Raw genomic sequence first — 19,997 nt, 5'->3', positions numbered from 1 at the left:
TACTAAAACTTCTTTGCTTGCCCAGTGATGAACAGACCTTGACCTGTTCAGATGCCAAATCCGCTCGGCTTTCCACCTTTCATGTATATGAAAGTTTGCCTCCATATGCAACTTAGCAAAGGACTGTGCAAAACGTGACATCCCTGACCATCTGCTAATCCTATTACTCTTCAGTGCTGTTTTTCCTGACTTTAACCTTCAAAAATGTTGAAAGACCTCCTGTCCCTAGCCCAGTAGATGGAACATATTCATTTTACCTTCAGCACTCTTCAGATTTCATGGCATTTTTTCCATGTGGCCATTATTTTTACCCCTGGTACATTATGAGCTGCCTCCTTGCTGCTGGCATGTTGTTTGGGCTGCGGATGGTAAAGGTTTCTGTGCGGGGCAGCTAGCCAAGACAGGACTCCAGGCAAGAAGCCAAAGCTGTCGTCTTTCCAGTGTTGCCGCTTTCTCTCCTCCCCAGTACAAGGCCTCCCTTCCTCTGAAACTGATACAGAAAGACTATTAGAAAATTAATCATACCTCAGGTGTCTTGGGGAATACACTTGATTTCCCAGGCACTAATGTGTGAAAGCCTTGCACTGGAATAATGCCATATATCAACCTGTGGCAATATCAGGAAAATATTGACAGTGTTTCATTAATGAAATGTTGAGCTTGAATGACCTGTAGGCTGAAAATCCAGGCTGCATAAATTTAAAATAGTCTCTCAGATATCATTTGATTTAGGGGTCTGGCATCAACAAGTATGTTGTCTCTGTGTTCAGCAGTAAAAGTATATTGTCTTACTGTCAGAAATGCGTACTCAAAGACTGAAATTGAAAATCCTGTCACATCAGTATGATGGTAAGGAGGGACTTTTTCATTTTATATGCCCATTTTTTTCTTTTATGGTCCTGTGATAGGGTTCCCAACTGGATCTCTCTAAATAAACTGGGTTTACGGAAGCATGTTACTGAGTCTAAGCTGCTCACTGTGACTTTCACCACTGGTTATATCATATATGTCCTTAGATTCAACAGATGGCAAATTAAGCATTATAATGCTTTAAAAATGACGATTAAAAAAGTGTTGTTTTCCAAAGATTGCTATTGAAAACTGTTACCTATGTATCTTCAAAGGGGTGAAAAAGAAGCCATGAGAAGCCAGGATAAGAAGTGCAAGTTGAGCAACTCACTAGAAATCTTAATTAGAAGAGGTTGATTGGGTTGGGGCGGGGTGGTGGGAACTGCTCTAACCCTCTGCACTGCCACATGGTGTTATAGTGCTTGATCATTTGCAGGGGCAGGAAAACGAGAAATTGGAAATTACAGTATGGAAGAGGAGAGACGATGTAGTCAGCACTTTTACTTGGTGTTTTCCCCACTTTCCACCGTAAGGGAGTATGCCTGGGCAGCCTGCTTTAAAAAGAGGAGTGTGCCAGCCCCATGCTGCACAGGCGACTCCTGTGGACAGCCCCACACGGTAGCTGGGAATGGTGAAACACTTAACATAGACCTCAGTTGGTAAGCATAATTATAAAACTTTCTTATTTTCGGCTTTCCTTTTGTGACTAATTTCCATTATCTGCAACTCAAAGTGTTTGAGCCTTTCTTTGATAAAAGAAAACAAGCTTATTCTTTTGTTCTGAACTTCCATTTTTTAGTGACCTAATAAAYATGAAGTGTTTTGTTCCCTAAGGAGTAGCAAACAATATCAAAGTGTGCAAGATCTTTTGTAGAGTCTTATCTCCTACACAAGCTTGGGAGTTCACAATAATCTAGTGGGTCTTCCTCTACTGCAATGGAAAATGAAGGATGTTAACTGGCAATATTTAGTGCAAGAGCTTTTCAGAGAGCTGCCTGTCTGCAAACAATAGCAAAGCGCATGTAGAGGCTAAGAAACACAAAAGAGTTCACAGTCTCTCATTGGGAATCAAATCTGAGTTAAGAAATGTTTAATCTACCACGGTTGTATTAAAATTTTACTAAAAACTGCAGAAACTTAATAAAAAGTGGTGATTTCTGAATTGCAGGAGTTYATAAGAAAGAACTAATCTTCTAAGAAACCATCTCATTTTCTATCAGAAAATAGCATGTTCATTTAAGTCAACATTTAGGGACAGATATAGGCAACTTTTGTACATAAAAATTAGTATCCTTAATTTTTCTTACTTGAAAATCTCTATTAGAAATTTTAAAACAAAAAAGCTTTCTCTATCAGCTACTGGTATTGCTGACACATGGCTTTGTTTCACTGCCTTATAGTGCTTGGATGACAGCTGGGATTTTCACAGTCTGGACAGTATGGCATTTTACATCATGGCTGGAAAGTCAACAGCGAGAGATTTCATGCACTATTTTTTTGGGCAAATGTTATTTTTTTTGCAGAAGTGGTGTGCCGTAAAAAGATGCTTCACAGCAGAGATGATAGTTTTGGGTGAGTGAAATGTTGGTTCTGAATTGCCCACCACTGTGGAAAAGCAAGTTCCAAGCTAAACAGCCAGATTAAGACTAACACTCTATCAGGAACCTGACTCGCAGCAGCACCCAAGAGCTGCCCTGCCACGTCTAGATATATATATGGGGAATTAAGCAGGGAGTGACAACTTAACTTGGAATTTGTTTTTCTTTTCCTCTGTCAAATTTGTTAAGTTTCTCTTAACCCTTCAATGCTGCCAACTGGTGTTTTGTCAGCTACAGTTTTAGGAGAATGTCAGCTCATTCTTGATGATTTTGGTTGCCATGGATAAGCGTATTTCTTTGATTTTTCTGGAACATTGTGTATTAATAAACAGGGTAACATCTACTTACTTTGTTAAACACATTTATTTTCTGCAGCCTATTCATTACATTTTATTTTGATGGAACAAGTACTCTAAAATGCGGGGACATTTTAATGACTGCCAAACTTTTCTGTCACCCTTTAAAGGTCAAAGCCTACTGTGACACCTACAATTCAAATGTAATTAGTTGAAGATTTTCTGGGATTTTATGACAATCTCCCAGTAGCTTAGGAGTGACATAGTAGCTAACCTTTTGTGATCCCAAAGAAGTTCAGGTAGATGTGAGAATAAACAGCAAAATATACTACGTACTATGTGGTAGTTTTTAACAAGTAATCACTCACATAGATTCTCACATAGACTCATAGAAAGCAAGAACGCATTGAGTATTTTTCCCCCAGTATCTGACTTGGCCAGCCAGTACAAAGTTAATGTATTTATTTAAAGCTTAGCTCATTCTGTATGTTCTTGGATCATTAAATTGAAGGACTTGTACAGTCGTGATTTTTAATGAAGCATGTTTGAATAATTATGTTAATTTACAAAGCACTAGAATCAAATCAAGTGATCAAAGTTTTCATGATTACTATCATGTATTTGTAACTCCCACATCACTGATTTCTGGATAGACAATATCCACTATATCTATGGGATTTTTTGAGGGGGAGGGGGAATTTATTTAGAAATTGCCACTAATCAATGCAGGACATTAAAAAAAAATTTACACTAGAAAAGAAATACACTTTGTGTTATGTCTTTGTAGTGGACTTTGTATGAGTTTGAAGATAATATAGCTCCAACAGACACCAGCCTAAATACAGCCTACAATCAATACTGTATTCTGCCTTGACAGAAAGCTGAATTTTTATCTGTTAAATGTGTGAGCTCGGGGCAGCTCTGTGTCTGAAGTGGTTTAAATCTGAAATGTGATGTGCTGCAAAGAAACTTGATTGACATCTTTGTTTATTGAAAAGTATTACATGAACAACAAAACACGGGCAGATACAGAATACTCAGTTGCAAAGTGCAGCTGTGTTATTTTTCAATCCTATGTGTTCTGCCCCTTTGATGCCTGTCTGATGTAATAAAACCACAGGATATAAACCAAACAAGAATCCTCTTTGATTCAATAGTCAAAATTTTGGACAAGGGTGAGATATAGATATATATATTAGTTGTAGGGGTCTGGAGAATTTCTTTGAAAAAACAGTTGCTTTTTTGGTTTTATGTTTCTGAATTTGAGACTAAATTAGGATATATTTGATAAGCAAGCTGTCTGAGGTTTCTTGAAATATTTCTATATATGCCTGGGAGAGGGGAGAAAAGAACAGTGATGACTAATCTTAAAGCATTAAATATGCAGAATAGAGAATTAAGTTACATTTAAATTTCATGTTAGAATAATTGTGCTGTTCATTGACATTTTCCCGTGTTTTATTAAATCTTTATTATGTCAAGGTAAATAGAGGTTAATTCTGCTGTTACCTTTCCCAGCGAAGTATTATGCTTAATCTTGCATTAATAAAATAGTAGTAAATTACACAATGGAGGTAATCACCATCAACTAATGTAGACCATTCAAAATCTTCTCTTAAGAGTACAGTGTAGTTAAAAACAGCTGTTACAAGAAAACATGACGTATAATATAACTTAAAGAAAAACATGTTTTTCTCATTCAGAAACTTAGTTACATTTCCTCAATACATTGACTTATTGGCAGTATATATTATATGTGAAAACTTAGACTTCTGCTCTTCATTCTGGAGATCTAGGTGACCCTGCTTGAGGAGAGGGGTTGGACTAGATGATCTTTAAAGGACCCTGATCTTCATATCACCAGGTCTCCTGTTCAAGCCACCTTTGTTTGACAGTTTGCACATCACGATGGACTGTTCTTGAGCCTGGAGGAAGTGATCCTTGAAAATCAACCAGCTTCCCTGGACCACTATTCTCTCTGAGACCATTTCTCATGAGATTCTTCCAAAAAGTCCATAACCAGGTRAAAATCTGCTCTCCTGAYATCCAGGGTTGCGATCCTTCTGTTTGTCTTGTTCCCTTCCATCAAGATCCTGAGCTCTACCATCTCACAGTTGCTGTAGCCTTGGCTGCAGGCAGCCTGTGACCTTCATATCCCCAGCCAGTTCTCCCTTGTTTGTAAGTATGAGGTCCAGCATAGCACCTCCCCTTGATGGTTATTCAATCATCTAAATTAGGAAGTTGTCATCAATGCACTCCAGAAACCTCCTGAATTGCTTGTACCCTGCCCTGTTTTACCTYCAGCAGATACTGTGGTTCAAGTCCCCCATGAGGTTGCCAAGGCCTATAAMTGTCAGGCTTCTTCCAGTAGTCTGAAGGTCTCATCTACTTCTTGATCAGGCAATCTGTGGCAGATGTCACCACAGCGTGGCCCATGTTGGTCTGCCTGCTAATCCTGACCAATAAGGTCTCAGCTGGCTCATCACCTGTCCCTAGGCAGAACTGCACACCTCCCTGCTTTACTGTCACATACAGGACAACCCCCCTCCCTCACCATCTCAGCCTATCCTTCCTAAAAAGCCTGCATCCACCTATTGCAGTGCTCCACGCTGCAGTATGAGTTATCCCCCCACGTCTTTGCAATCCCAGTGAGATCCTAGCCCAGCAACTGCATGCAGACCTCTCATGCCTCCAGTTTGTTATCTATGCTGAGTGTATTGGTGCCTGCTAAGGTGCATGTTGTTGTGTGATCTGCCAAAAGTTTTTAGAAAATTTTCTTAGCCTCCAAAACAGAAAAGATCTCCCAACTTAGACTGACTAATGTGTGCATACATTTTTTTTTTTGCCTTTGTTCAGCTTAAAAGAGGAGTGTCCCTTTATTCCACTTGAAAACTGCATGGTTTGATGTTTTAGTGTTTTTGCTATTTTATTATAATCTTGTTTATTATTATTAGTTTTAATTTCTGTTTTCATCCAGCTATAAAATTCCTCATTGAGTTTTGTCAGGTCACTGCTCACATTCTCCCTGTGCATTGCCTTGTCCATTCTGATAGCTTCTGGGTATACTGTAAAGTCTTTCCCAGATCTGCAGCTAAGTAGATGTTTTGTTATTTTTTGCAATGAGCTCTAGTTCATTATCATCTGAAGCATCCAGAAAGTTCTTATTTTAAAAGCATGAATATCAATAGATCTGTTAAATGTACAAGGCATGTACCAAGCAGCTTCAGTGTCAGTAGGAAAGGAAGAACTCCTTTTGAAAGAATACCTCAGACCATGCAAGGAGTAGGATGACTCAGTATAAGCATACCAGAGTACCAGAGAAGATTTACTATTGCCCTCCGGACAAATTTTCTAGACTTTCTTCTAGTGTGTCTTTTCAAGGTATAATTCAAATTGAAAAGCATCTGGGTAGCTAACCAAAGTTACTCAACCAAACTTTGAGTGATGTGCTGTGAATCCAATTTTAAAATGAATTTCCTTTTGAACTAATAAAATTACAGTGAAAAACTCTTCAGTCTTGTTAGACTATTCCGMATGGTTATGGGATGGTAACATATAGCTTTAGATATGCAAATTCTTTGTCATAAAGCTGGAAGTAAATTAAACTCGTTAGGATGCAGGTTTATTCAGAGACCAGAAATTCAGATATTGACAACTAAAAGTTTTGCTAAAAATCTTTTTCTACCTGAAATATATCCTACTAGTACATGAACCTACACTAGTATGTTCAACTGTGTTATAGTATTTGAAGAAAAAAAATTTGTGGTAGGCACAAGGCTTTTCCAAAGAAACTAATTGGAATTTACAGTGTTTGCTTCAGCTTCTTTTTAGAATATGGGAACTGTTCATACCTGAAATTCAAAGGCAAGCCACAGAGGTCTGAACTGACTGAGAAGGAAGCAAATATTTGCATAAATCTCTAAGAGGTTGTTTATATGGTCCCATTTTTCCTCCCTTTTGTCTGCCTGTGAGGGAACCTGAAGGAAGATTTTGCTTCTTGGACAATGTTTCAGGCAAGGAGCCGTTTGCCTTAGTGTTTTACAAGCTCTGGTGCCAGAGAGGTGGTACCTAAACTCTCAGTAAGGATCGAAAGCCATTTTTAAGTGGAAATATTCAAAGCATGCAAGTGTCTGTTCCAGGGACACATTAATGCATTTGAAAGGATATTAAAGCTTAACGCAGAGGGAAAAAAAAGTCCTAGTGGCAAGATGTAAAACTGCTTAACAGAATTACATCCAGAACTTTGTGTATTTGATCTGAAAAAATAAATCATCTTACAGTTGCTCACATTAAAGCTGCATGTCAGTTTGGGAGCTTTTAGGATCTTGGACAGGTTTCATTTTTCTGGTTCACTTATGCTCTGTGTGTATTTGTGCAACTGCTGAACTTCAGATCAGGATTGCTGGTGACCCCATGCACTGTTTGAGGATTTGTCTAATGTGCAAATTTAAGACAATCATTATGTATAGCATAAAATTATTATCCACCTTTTTTTCCCAGCACTCAGTTGCTAATAGCGGTCATGGCTTGATTAAGAATCCTTCTCAGTTTAATGCTTCCAATTAACTTGCATGGTTTTGTGGCTGACTTGATGGCCTAGATAAAGTACAAGCTCTTCTGAGAGAGACACCAAGCTTATTTTCTGGACTAAGGGATAAGGGAAGCCTTGAGATGCGGTTCAGTTGTACCTACTGGTGGATTAGGGGTGTCATTCATGCTTGAGCAAATCCAGACTCTTTAGGAGGAGGGCCAGATTAATGTGCAAAAAAATGTAGAGCACGGAAGCAGAGTGAAGGCCTCTTGCCACAAGTGCAGAGGCTTGAGGTTGCTGTGGGCTCGTGCTGCCCCAGCTGGCAGATCTGAAGGGAGGTGATGGGCTGGTGAGGGCTGGGGGGATCACAGGCAGAGGCTGTGCCTACCGATCTCTCTGTTGGCCCTGGAGCTGATGGCTGCAGCAGCTTGCAAATTGTAAAGACGTTTAGGGAAATGTGTCCTCTGAGTTCAGACTGATTTTGGTGCAAAAARTGAAAAAAGAATATTATGAAAGACAGAAAATTATAGAAATAAAAAGCAAAGCAAAAATTTATCTTGGGCYTTCTGTTGCCTTGAGTTTCATGATTTAGACATTACAGTGATATCAATGGCTAGGGGACAGATGTACTATGGGTAGAAAATTTCCTAAAGAAATATTCTTTTTTTCTTTAAGCCAAGGAAGCATGGACACTTTGAAATGGCATTCTCTTGTGCTATATGAAAGAAATATTACAAACGAAAAGGAAAAAGCAAACTGATTACTCTAATATTAAGAGCATGAAGGGACATTTATAATACATCTTTGCATGTTCAGCACTCAATCACACAGAGGGCATGTTAATGCTTGTCACAGAATTTGAAATTCATCTCATCAGAAGGGAGACTTTGAGATGTTTCACACCTGAAAATGCATCAAGTGGCTAAACCCAAAGAATCTTTCACCATGATATGACCTATGTATCTCATTATAGCACAGTGTTTCTAAAAGAAAAATGGCCCAAATCTTTGGTGATTTMTCTTATATGTAACTGATGTTAGAAAAGTGTGCTACATATAAATATAATATTTAACTTGCATTGTTATTTACATTTAGTCTTAACTCAGGGTAATATTTGATATCAGTGGTTTAACTGAGGACACTTCAGCATTGCCACTCTAAAACACACTTTTTTCCAAAGATGAGTTGGTAATATTTCATATACAAGCAGAGTGCTTTTATTGCATAGGAAATAAATAAATATGCTTGTTGGTAGAGGAAAAACAGTTCTAAAATCTATTTTCTTTTTTAGATGATGGAAAATCTGTAGTTCACTAAATGCTTTTGAGCATGCTTTTGAATGCTTAATGTTGACTGTTTTAATGAAGATTGTTCGGTACCCATACAATTGCTTTGGCACCAAGTAATATATCGTTTGTTTGTGTGGATAAAATCTAAAGATTGCAGCAACACCTAATAAAACKGTTTTCACTCAGAGAGGCTTGTAGGCAGGAACAGACTGCTGTTAAAGCACACAGTATCTAAAAAGAAATTCACCATACCAGYAATGAACATACACCTTTATCTGACTTCAGGTAAATTTGTTGTGCTGTCTATAAAAGTATTATTCAACACCTCTCCCATATGTTCTAGTATTCAGGTCTGCTTTAAAATGAAATGTACTATACATTTACTGCTACAACATATCTTACTTAAAAATATTCCTAAAAATAGCCTAGAAGAGAGCAGAGTAAAAGAYTGAGAGCTGCGTATATGCGCACATCAGGACTGTAACAATTTCACACCATTAATGTTCCTAGTGAAGAAAACTCATAGTTCTTTCTCTAAGCTCACCGGTGCCATTTTTAGGGCTGCTCAGTACAGATTTCATTAAGACCTTTGTCCTGCAATTRTCTCAGGTACAAGCTGATTCAACCTCTGCGCGCCAGTGGTATGCCACTGCTGCAAGGCTCCACCCAGCCAAGTCACCTGCTGAAATCAGATAACAGCGTACAGATAGGGAGGAGGAAATTCCCTTCTTCACAGCAGAAAAACTACACTCGTGCATACATACATGTGCCTCTATGCATAGATGTATGCACACATTTATATTCACATAAAATTTTATCCTTTTCCTGCATGTTAGTATTTAAAGTGTTTTCACAGTAAATGGGGTAACAGCTGCCGTTAGTTAATCAGCACTTGAAATCAATGCATTACTCTACATTTGGAATAGAAAGGAGATACAACAACTAGGCAGTTTTGACAYCCATGATTCTTCAAAATGTTGACTGTTTAATTATTTAATATAGTGCGTACAACTATTTTCTCCTTTTTGGTGAGGCAAAACCACTATGGTCCCCAAAGGAGCTTTTTTTCCCARTACGTTCAACTATTTTTAGCATTCCTCAGTGGTGTGCCAAAAAGGAGACTTATTTCATTTCTGTGGGGACCTGTGAATTTCATGCAATGTGGGCGTCTGTGAGTAGAGTTCACAATGTAYTAGAAAAAGGAGGCTAATTTTTATAGTGAAAGTTTGAAATGCTGAACAGCCCTACTGCAGCAGTGTGAAATACCCCACAGACAACTGTAAGGGAGTAAACTCCTAGGAGCTCCATAAAGTAYAAGGCTATTTACTGTTTTAATTGTTGGCTAAAGAACAAATCTGAAACCAAAACCAGAGTATTTTGAAGTATTGTCTTATTTCTATTTTAAGGGGCACTACAGAAAATAYTCTGTCTATATATTCTATGTCCTTAATTTAATGTTTTCAGTTTCAGATTTGTTTGTATTCAAAATAGCAGTAGTTGGCTGCTGATATCCTAAGAGCCCAGCGTCTGGGCTGTAGTCTAGCTGTGACATCACTGTATTTCCCAGCTTGTAAGCATGCCCTCAAATCATCCATAAAATGTCACAGAATTAGAATAACTAGAAAAGACCGAGAGAATTTGTGCTGTCATTGTTCCAAACACTACAAGCTGCTTATGCTGCCGGTGCGGATTGAGTTAGCGATGACCTAAGCCCAGGAGATGTGAATGGGGCTCCTTCTCACCCTCCTCTTCCTCCTCTCACGAAATTCAGAACAGTGAAGGGAAAGAGAAAAAAGACTTTGGGGTTACGACTGGCATACAGGCTGAGGAAGAAAAATAGGTTTTTAGTCTGAGAAAGGTGAAGAACCCTTTCCAGAAAATCAGAAAGGTCTATCCCTGCTGCCTTCGGAGGRTTTTATTGTATGCTACATTCCTCCTACATGCTTCTGACAACTGTTTAGTCACTCTGACAATGACATTTCGTCCTGCGAAGGTCACACCCCAGGGACTGAGAGACACTGCTCGTACAGTGTGGACAAATAGACTTATTACTAGATCCGGGGCTGTAGGCATTTTATCCCCCTGTAGCCTTTTCGAATTTATGAGGAACGTTTCCTTTATAAACCCTAAGGCAAATATATTCATAYATTCAGACTGAGAAATGTACTACGCCTAAGACCTGGCTGGGCAAGTTAAAGGGGAGCCAAGAAAGCCGCCAGCGTCTGTGCCATGCTGCAGTAGAAGAAGGCACAGTCCAAGCACCACAACAGCCTCGTACCTGGCCAGGGTAAAGTCCTCCAGACATCACAACAGGCAATTACAAACTGGTAACAAATACTACATATGTTATATCTACTGCAAGCCAGGAAAATGTAAGACRTATACAACTGAAGAAGACATTTGATTCTAAAGCGTCCTTTTTAGTTCTTTTCAACTTGGCCAAATATAAGGTTTTCAGCTGAAATGAGCACGTTACTTCCTGGATWAGGCATGAAGGAAATCTGATGAAAAAGACCTTGATCATTTTCAAAACATGTTGATAGTGAGATTTTTYGTCTTGAAAATTTGGGGCAATTTTGCAGAGTTGCAAAGCAGTAGAAATCTGGTAACAACATAGTCCTTAAACTTCATGTTTGTCTTTCATTAGCCCTGTTAAAAGCTGTTTTGAGCTGTCTGAATTACGATGCTGTAAGGATACGTTCTTCAAACGTGCATGTTGATCCTGAGTCAGTCACCTTCCTTGTTAATCCCTTGAAACTCCATTTGGGTTCACAGGTTACCTAAGTAAGCAGAGGTTCGTATTCTGTGTGTGCTTCTACAATATTCTGATGGTTCTGACTTGTGCAACTTAAATGTATTTTCCCTTCATTTATCCCCCCCCCAGCTCCCACTCTTTATAGGTGCATGTAAGAGGAATTTGGAGACAGCCACGAAGAATCCTGTGACACTGTACAGCTATGTAATAAATTGCTTTTATTATGCACCTTCAGACTTTTACTTGTCTTCTGCTTACTTGTCTGTCTCAAATGGACTAATTCTAAAAAACTCCTAACTAKTGAGAAATATGAAAATTTTAGAACGAACTGTCCTAGCAATATTTCTTTAAAATATTACACTGATGAAAGATAASCATTATTCCTATTAGATAAGCGATAAGTTTAAGGTCAGATGTCTTGTTGCCAGATCTCAGTTAGAAATGGAAGCCTAGACACTTGATCGGTATAAATCTACATCTCTCTCGAGTTTGGTGTAAATGGAGTACCCGAGAGCATTGCCYAGATGTCCAAGCATCATTCAGAAGCCTGGGAATTTTTTCCTTTCTTGATCTGTCAAAACTTTTTTATCCTTGGATTATTGCAAGTTATTAGTCCTTGTAATAATACCATTTTATATAAAAATCTCTTCCAGGTCACTTTAGAAACCTTTATAAAATGTCATACTCCTGTCTGTGACTCTAGGCACTTGAGAGAGAGAAAGACACATAAAAATGACAGCCAATAATTCCTTAAAAATTGTAACCCCCCCTTAAATAGCTTTAAAAGATATTTTGAAAGAAAGATATTTTWAAACCATTACCATTTACCATTTCAAACTTAGCTGTGATTTTGTCACTTAGGAATAATATGTTATTTATACCTAAGGATGTAGTGTCCTGGGGTTTCCCTCTCTAATCATTTATAGAAAGTTTCCCTACCAGAAAAGTTAGACATTGATTAATTTTTATGTGTGGTTTCCATCATTCATTGAAAATCTAGTTAACTTTTCCCCAAAACACTATTTAAAAAAATATTTGTAAAAAAAGAGCAGRTTTTTAATTTGGAACTCACCATCATTTTCACAAAACCATCAGGAGCTGCTAATGTATTGATGAACATGTGGTGACAACATGAGCTATAAAATCCCTCTGAGAGTTGCTGGGAGGGGAGGGAGGGAAGAGAGATCTCCAGATCCAAGTAAAACTTACTGCTTTGTTAGCCTAGCATGAGGAATCCCTGATTCCCCGCTTGCCTGCTGTGTTTAAATATTATAACGCAAATATGCTTACATAAAAGCTTATTGATTGGACGAATCACTTGCTTTTTGTGCATTAGTTAATCAGGCTGCTGTTTTGAAATCTGTCCAGGAGGCCACAGTGGAACCTTTCCTAATCCATCTGTTTAAGTCTCAAATGGTTTCACTGCTCCACTCACTTACCAGCACTGCTGGAATGTTAGTGCTTTATGATTAAAGGATATTGTTGTTCTTTTCATCCATCATCCCAGAGTTTGCTATTAATAATACAGTTCTTTTTTCCTCTCTCTCTCTCTCTCTTTTTTTTCCTTTTAGACTGTTTCTTTAAAAAGCTGCTTAGATTTTCTGTTCCTTTCTGTCTTGTTCTTCATTATTGAGGTAGGTCATTTTCAGCAACTTAAGTTGGATGGGCAAAAAATAAATCGCATCAGTGCTTCCTTGAAAGTGAGCACTATTTTCAGTATTTGAAAAATGAATGGGAAAAAGACAAAGGAAAATTAAACTAAAATGAGAGAGAGGGAAAGGCAGAACTGTAATAAGAGACATCAGGTTGTACAGAACTCTCTGTGACTCCAGAAACATGTATAAMTTATTAGTTCATACTCATAGTAATATTTGAAAACATTTTTTTAGATCTCTTTGTGATTAAATTATACTATGGGGAAAAATCTTAGGTTTAATTTCTATGGAGCTATACTGTAGTAACGAAAATGTGCCTACTGTAAAAATGTCTAACCTGTGTTCGAGTATAACTGCTGTTCAGTGACATTTCAAATAAAGCAAAGAACCTTTTTGGCTTTAGTACAAATCTAGCAGTCTCTCAAGAAAAAAGGAACTTAAATGAAGAAAAAAAAATAAGGATTTTATTTTTTTCCTTTATAAATGAATAAAGAGTCACAGGTATGAAGAGAGAGTTATTAATCAGGCTGTTGTGAAAGATCTCACATCAGGTATGGTCAAAGGGGCCGAGTGCCGTCGCGAGAGCGTTCATCTCTGGGACAAGAAACGGACAGAGAGAACATGCCAGGACACTTCATATTCAATCCACAGCCCTATAAAGAGATGAAAAATGAGCCTTGTCCAAAACTCTTACCTCAGCACCCAGTGGCAAAAATAAAATGTGAGCCTGGGAACAGGTCTCTTTGAAGCTGAATTTTTCTTCTTCTCTTTTTTTTCAAAAAAAAAAAAAAAAAAAAAAAAACTCCGCAACAGGCCTCTGGTGGTTACAGGTATTGATCGTCAGAAAGTAATCTGTTCAGGTTTGGGGGCATGCCAGACTGCATCCTGGAGTACATTCCTTCCTCTCCAAGGACATGTTGAGCTTTTTACATTGTCCACACTGGCTCACTTGTCAGCTGTCTAGCATCTTTGTCATTACTGACTTCCCGGTTTGTGGGGAGAWTATAATTAAATACCCCTAAAAATATATATACATTGTTAATCTAGAATTTTTAGCCTGTGCCAAAGGTTTTTTATCCCATTTTTTTAACCCTCATTTTTCTTCTATAATCATTATTTGATTCCCTCTGGCTGCCTGCTACTTATTTGTAGTAGTACCATTCATCCATCGAGACCTTTCCATCTGTCACACAGCTTTGCTTTCTCTCCCCAGAAGCTTTCTTCTCCTACTGTGCCATGTTTGATTTTGGGGGGTTTAGTTACATGTTTGTATGCTCTTTTTAKTATTTTTAAAAAATGTTTCAGTGTTAAGAACAAACATGACAAGAAGAGAAAAAAACATGAACACAATAAAGGCTTAAATCTAACATTATACACAAAGATAGGATGAGGAGACTAAAATTCCTGATACATTAAGGAATAAACAAATATAGCCAATGCATAACTGATGGCCAGATCCTACTTTCTCTGAATTATTATTGCCTTCCAACACTTTCCTGTTTTGCTTTAGATAAATATATGCCAAGAACGGTTACATTCCCTATACTTTGCTATATTGATTATAAAAAATATCTGAGGGAAACTCAACATACATGTGGTGCAGTTCTGCAGTTACTTAAGGTAAGTAAACATCTAAGGACCAAACGTTCCCTTACTCAAATGARGTCAAGATCACATCTTGCATTTAATATTAAATGACCAGCAGACTTTGGGTATTAAAAAAAGAACAAGCGTTTGCTTGGGTCTCCCTAGTGAAATACTAGATGGGCTAAAAACAAGAGCACAGCTATTCAAAGCAGTCAGAAGTTTACTTTGACCAGCTTCAATTGATATATTTAATTGTGATTTTGGTCTACTTGGGATTTCATATTTTGAGGAGGAATGTGTCAAATGTATCTTAGGCAGATTAGGATATTTTATATCTGCTGTACAAATTCRTTTTGCAGTTGACTCAGATATTCAGTCCTGTGTCTTGGAGAAGAACTCACAAAATTACATTCTTCCAAAAATATCTTTGGAGTCCCTCTTAATCGATTTTCTTTTCCTCTTTGCTTCTCACTGTATCTTCYCATGATCTTTGTTTCAAAAGTCCCTGCAAGGCTACTGTGTGTCTTACTGTTAGCAAAAATGCTTGTGATGTATTCTGGAATATCTTTTTTCAGTAGAAATAACTTCATCATTTTTTAAAAAAATGATTTGCCCAGCTATGTGGGAAGTATTGATAATCTCCAAGCACACAGAAAAGTTATGTGTACGTCCCAATTTGAATGGCAATCCCCACAATATTTCCTTTGCTATCCGGTACTTTGTAGCACTGTTTTGAGAATGAACTGAGGAAAAAAATAAAAGTTTTAGTACATGTGTATCTGCAGAAGTCTAAAAATGGATGCATTTTACAAAAATCTTATCTGCAAAGTGTTGCTCCTGCAAAAATAAGGGTCGTACAGAACAYGTTTCTATTTTACATGAACTTGTCGGCATTATGCAAAGGAAAATAAATGATTCCTCTCCTGGTATAATTTCTTTCAGAAAAATATTGGTAAAATCCAGGGATCATTTTGGTTTGGCAAGATGCTGTCATGTGAAGGCTGTAAGATGTTTGGGAGATTTGTATTTCTGCTTCCATTTATTCACAATTTCCAAAGTTCACAGATGAGGAGGTAAAATGGAGTGGGCAGGGGAAAGGAGAGATAAACAACTCCTTCAGTCCAACCTGACCACTGAACAGTTTTCTAGATTTCTTCTCAAGAACAAGTGATTGAAAAATAAAAAGGCCTAAAGTACTTTTTTGCCTTCAGTCCCAAAGCAGGATCAATTTATACTTGTATCAGTTTGTCTTGCCTGCTCTGAAAAACCTTCAGTGGGAGAAGGCCACAGACTATATCCACAATGGTCCAGGGAATCCAGCCCAGTGTTTCATTACGTTTACTTTTTCTTGCAGAAATTTAAGTCTATTACTTCCTGTTTTACCCAGAGTGGACTGGGCAAATAGATTATTCTCTTCCACATTGCAGTCTATTCTCAAGTTTCTCCTTCCATTTTYTTTATTTTAAGATTAAACATCTCCAGTTCTCTCAGGCTTTCCTCATGGGTCTGATAACTCACGTTGCTCTCTAGCTGGTCCACGTCTCTCCAACATAAGAACTGAGGGGTGTACACAAAGATGGAGATGACACTTTCTGGGTTAAATAGATTATTTCACATGTTTTGCAGATATTGACTTTTTTTCACCAAACACATGATATTTCTTGACATCTGTTAATAGCGTAAGATTGTACCAATTTTTTCTTTTTCTCCTCACTTTTTGGAGATRACACGAAAGCAAATAGTAAATTTGGGTGGCAGTTTTAGAAGCATGGTGATCTGATGAATGCAGTGAGACAAGAGCCTTACAACTATGAAATCCAAGTACATCCCACTTTGTGGATGYGTTAAGCAAAACAAATGGCACAACAGAAATATTCTAATGCGACCCATGAGAGGATGCTAATATTGGTGGKGTTGCCTACTTGGATAAGACTGTATCCACACACAGTCACTGTAGAGGCAGGGGCTTAATGTGACTGACTTGCTAACAGACCTGTTCTGCAAGTATTTTATTCTCATATATGTGAACTTAATTCCCATATATGTGAACTTAATAAAATGGAGAGGACTAAGGGTGGAGGGTGATTATCTCTTAACCTAAGGCAAGTGGAATTGATATCATTGGATGAAGCTATTTCACTGTGCACTGGGCTTATGTCAAGGATAGGAAAAAAAAGGGAAGTCTGTACCCATAATAGTTGAACTCATTTATTTTTTATTTTTTATTTTACAGAACTTAACAATTCTATTTTATTTTTTATTTTACAGAACTTAACAATTCTAAGATCTAAACTAATGTCTGAAAGTGACCCAAGATGACAATGATCTTTAGGGAGAAGGCTAGATGTGAGAAAGAATGTATCATCTAATTTATGATCACAAAGTTCTTTTTTTCAATGTGAGGGAGTTTTACTCTGAGTTATTATTTTTTTTTTCCATAGGAACATATATCATCCTGTGACTATGGTACTAAATTGAAAATCTGACTCCCCCTTTGTGGCAAACACTTCTTGTCTCTGTTCTACAGTTAACCTGAGTGGTTTTACCTACTAATAGAAGAAGATTTTGTTTTAAAGCTCTGCCTGTTTTTCTCTTCCTTCCTCCCTCACACCATCACTTTAAGTCTTCAGAGCCATCGACCAGAGTGCTTGTGTTAAGTGAATATATTTGACAGGAGTTAAATCTTTTGGGCATTGCAATAGGTTTTCCTCATCTTGGCATGTGAAGACTGAGAGTGTTCTTTGACACCAGTAGCAGAGGATGTGAGCACAGCAACTTTCAGGGCATCAGAAGTGTCAGCATAAGGAAAAATCAGCAAAAGTAGACAGTGCTGAGGTAATTTTCCCACACCATGCCATGAATTTAGCCAGCTCCTGCTCTTGTGAATTCTAGGCTGACAGAGTTTCCCTCTTTGTTGCTAAATATCRCATAAAGTGTTCTGTCAGCATCGAGACTTGTTCAGTCCCCTTATGTAGTAAAATAAAAATATAATCCTTATGCCCATGTTTGAAAGTTGAGCCTAAGCTAAAAAAAATAATAATAAAGTAAACCTTTTCAACAGGCCAAGGCTGCATTTTGGAGGTTCATTTTTCAGAACATCATGTAGTCAATGCTGTCATGAAGAGCTGAAGGCGAAAGATATGTAGGGCACAAGTACTAAAAATTGAAAATCTCACGCCCATTAAAATGCATGGGATTTCTGCCAGTTGCCATAGACGTCAGTGGCAGCAGCATCTTACTATTTTTTTTTGTTTTTACTTTCTACATTCCTCATCTTTTTGTTTATTTTTTTAGTCCTAAGAAAAAGAAGTAACTCATACATTACTAGAATGGTCTCTAGGGTTAATATCTCAGCTCTCATAATGCTATTAAGGTTACAGTTATTTACTTATGTTCCAAGTTTTATAGTGATGATTAGAGCCTGTTGTCAGGACAAATCCTCATTACAGATAGGTTAGAGACTTCTGATCCCACAAGTACTTAYAAATGTGGTTATTGCTCTGAGTTCTTCTGCACCCGGCTCTATTTTTGTTGAGATACTCCAGGGTATAAGTGTTTGAAAGACTGGGCTCTCTTTTTATATGAAACATAAATATCAGACAAGAAAAYGAAAGCTTTGAATCACCAAAGAGAGCATCTGATTTCGGCACCTAAACCTGGGTTTGAGGRTAAATATTTCTGCGCATGAGCAGCTTTTTCAGTCTACATTACCGGGAAAACATGACCACAGCACAACTTGTTTGCATAAAATAATTTCATCAGTGTTTCCTATTCTATTTTGGATTTCTACTGCCTCTTCTAAGTCAGGCTTTGCATGTAATCTAGATACAATATTGTTTGTCAGCTATGTATCATGGTTTTCTTTATGATGAATTTATGAAGTGCACCTTGAAGTAAAGGGAATCTTCCTTGCATGGATATAAATGCCTGAGAGAGAACAAAAGCTGGAAGCCACAAAGGGATATGAAGCATTAGTTTCTGAAGGAATCCCCTCTGCATTTTATGTCCAATAAATGTCTGTGAGTCAGAATCGCTGTTTCTTCTTTGCATGCTTAAGCAGCAAAGACGTACAGAGAAGTTCCCATCCCATCCGTCCTCGGTCCCTGTGCCTGCTGGACGGACAGACCCACACCCAGGAAGATTGCTGTCTGTCAGAGTTTGTCACTGCTGTTTGGCAAGAGCAAATGAGGAACCTGGGCTTTGGCATCCAGACGTCAGCAGTAACCTGGTTGGCCTTCTTGGGAACTCCAAGGGGGYTATTTCCAGAAAGATCTGTAGGACCTTATTCGTGAAAAGTATTGACTGAAAAGTGTCAGGAAGACTTTGACCTTACTCAAAGCAGTAAAAATTCAGTGTTGGGAAYGACTTTCATCCAGCACAGGAAAAAGTTACTTGGTGTATTTTCCCCAGGTGTCTGATCATTGCCTAGGTATCAACCTTTGATACTTGGATTTATCAGAGTAAAGAATGTCTTCCTATAATGAAGTACAGATGCCCTATTTCACTCCTCCTCTTTGTCTGATGCTGTTTTGCATCCCCTCTGCAAGCAGATTCACTTCAAATCAAAATGAGAGATAGCTTCTTTCCATTTAGTGATACCACTTTTATGTTAAAAAAGATTTTTTTGAAATATCTTGCCATCCTATTGACCTGTAACATAAATGACATGATTTTTCTCAGTGTTGTATTTGGAAAAATGGAGTGGACTTGTTTTATTGTGTGGACTAATTAAGGGRAAAAAAAACAAATTTATATAACTTATTCCTGTAAAACATAGTTTCCYGAAAGTTCAAAATTTCTCTCCATATTATAAATATTACAAATAAAATATAATTATTATCAATGTCTTGTACAATGTTCAGCATTTTAAAATGATAATCCAGGCTTAAACTGTTGTTTAAACTATAGTAGTCTGAGTAATTTTGCCTTCATTAGTAAGCCTTTTGTTTGTGTAACATCCTAGGCTGATGTTTTTTTAAACCAAGTTAAATATACAAAGTAAAACAAGCTGCTAGCATACAAGACTGACTAACACATCTCTTGCATTGCTTCTCAGTTTCTTTCTGCATGAAAATGTCAGTAGAGAAGTCTGAACAGATCAGACCTAAATAGTATGTTAGCACGGGATGAGTGGAAATCCATGAATCATGTTGTGGTCCTTTCTCATGGTAAATTGTTGGTACTTTTTCTAACAAACAAAAACGATAGCCCAAACTTCTCTGCTTTTAATGCAATCAGTTTTGAGACTACATTTTCAGGGCATGGCAAAAAGTGATTTCATCATTTCCCTTTCCAGTCTCCTTGATTTTTTTTTTTTTTGGGAGGGGGGTCACTGGTAAAAGTGGAACTAGGTTTTCTGGGAAAGTACATCATCCAGTGCTTCCCCATGTCTTTCCTTGAAGTATTTCTTTTGTCTGTCTCCATTACACCCGTGTGC

At 37.7% G+C, this 19,997-nt stretch overlaps 1 protein-coding gene across 1 annotated transcript in view; it reads left to right on the top strand.

Annotated features, from left to right (window-relative positions):
• The window catches only part of LOC146594795 (uncharacterized), a 198,735-nt gene extending 185,095 nt beyond the window's left edge, over window positions 1-13,640 (top strand). Inside the window, 4 exon segments of the mRNA XM_085306972.1 lie at window positions 6,716-6,747; window positions 6,749-6,822; window positions 9,173-9,263; window positions 13,467-13,640. Of these exon segments, the coding sequence (XP_085163098.1) occupies window positions 6,716-6,747; window positions 6,749-6,822; window positions 9,173-9,263; window positions 13,467-13,640 (371 nt within the window).
• Window positions 13,641-19,997: the final 6,357 nt, after the last annotated feature.

This window comes from Rhea americana, unplaced genomic scaffold, assembly GCF_003343005.1.
Source record: "Rhea americana isolate MKP2758 unplaced genomic scaffold, rheAme1 scaffold_25, whole genome shotgun sequence".
In the NCBI taxonomy this organism is placed as follows: Eukaryota; Metazoa; Chordata; class Aves; order Rheiformes; family Rheidae; genus Rhea; species Rhea americana.
This window is presented reverse-complemented; position numbering and strand designations above follow the sequence as displayed.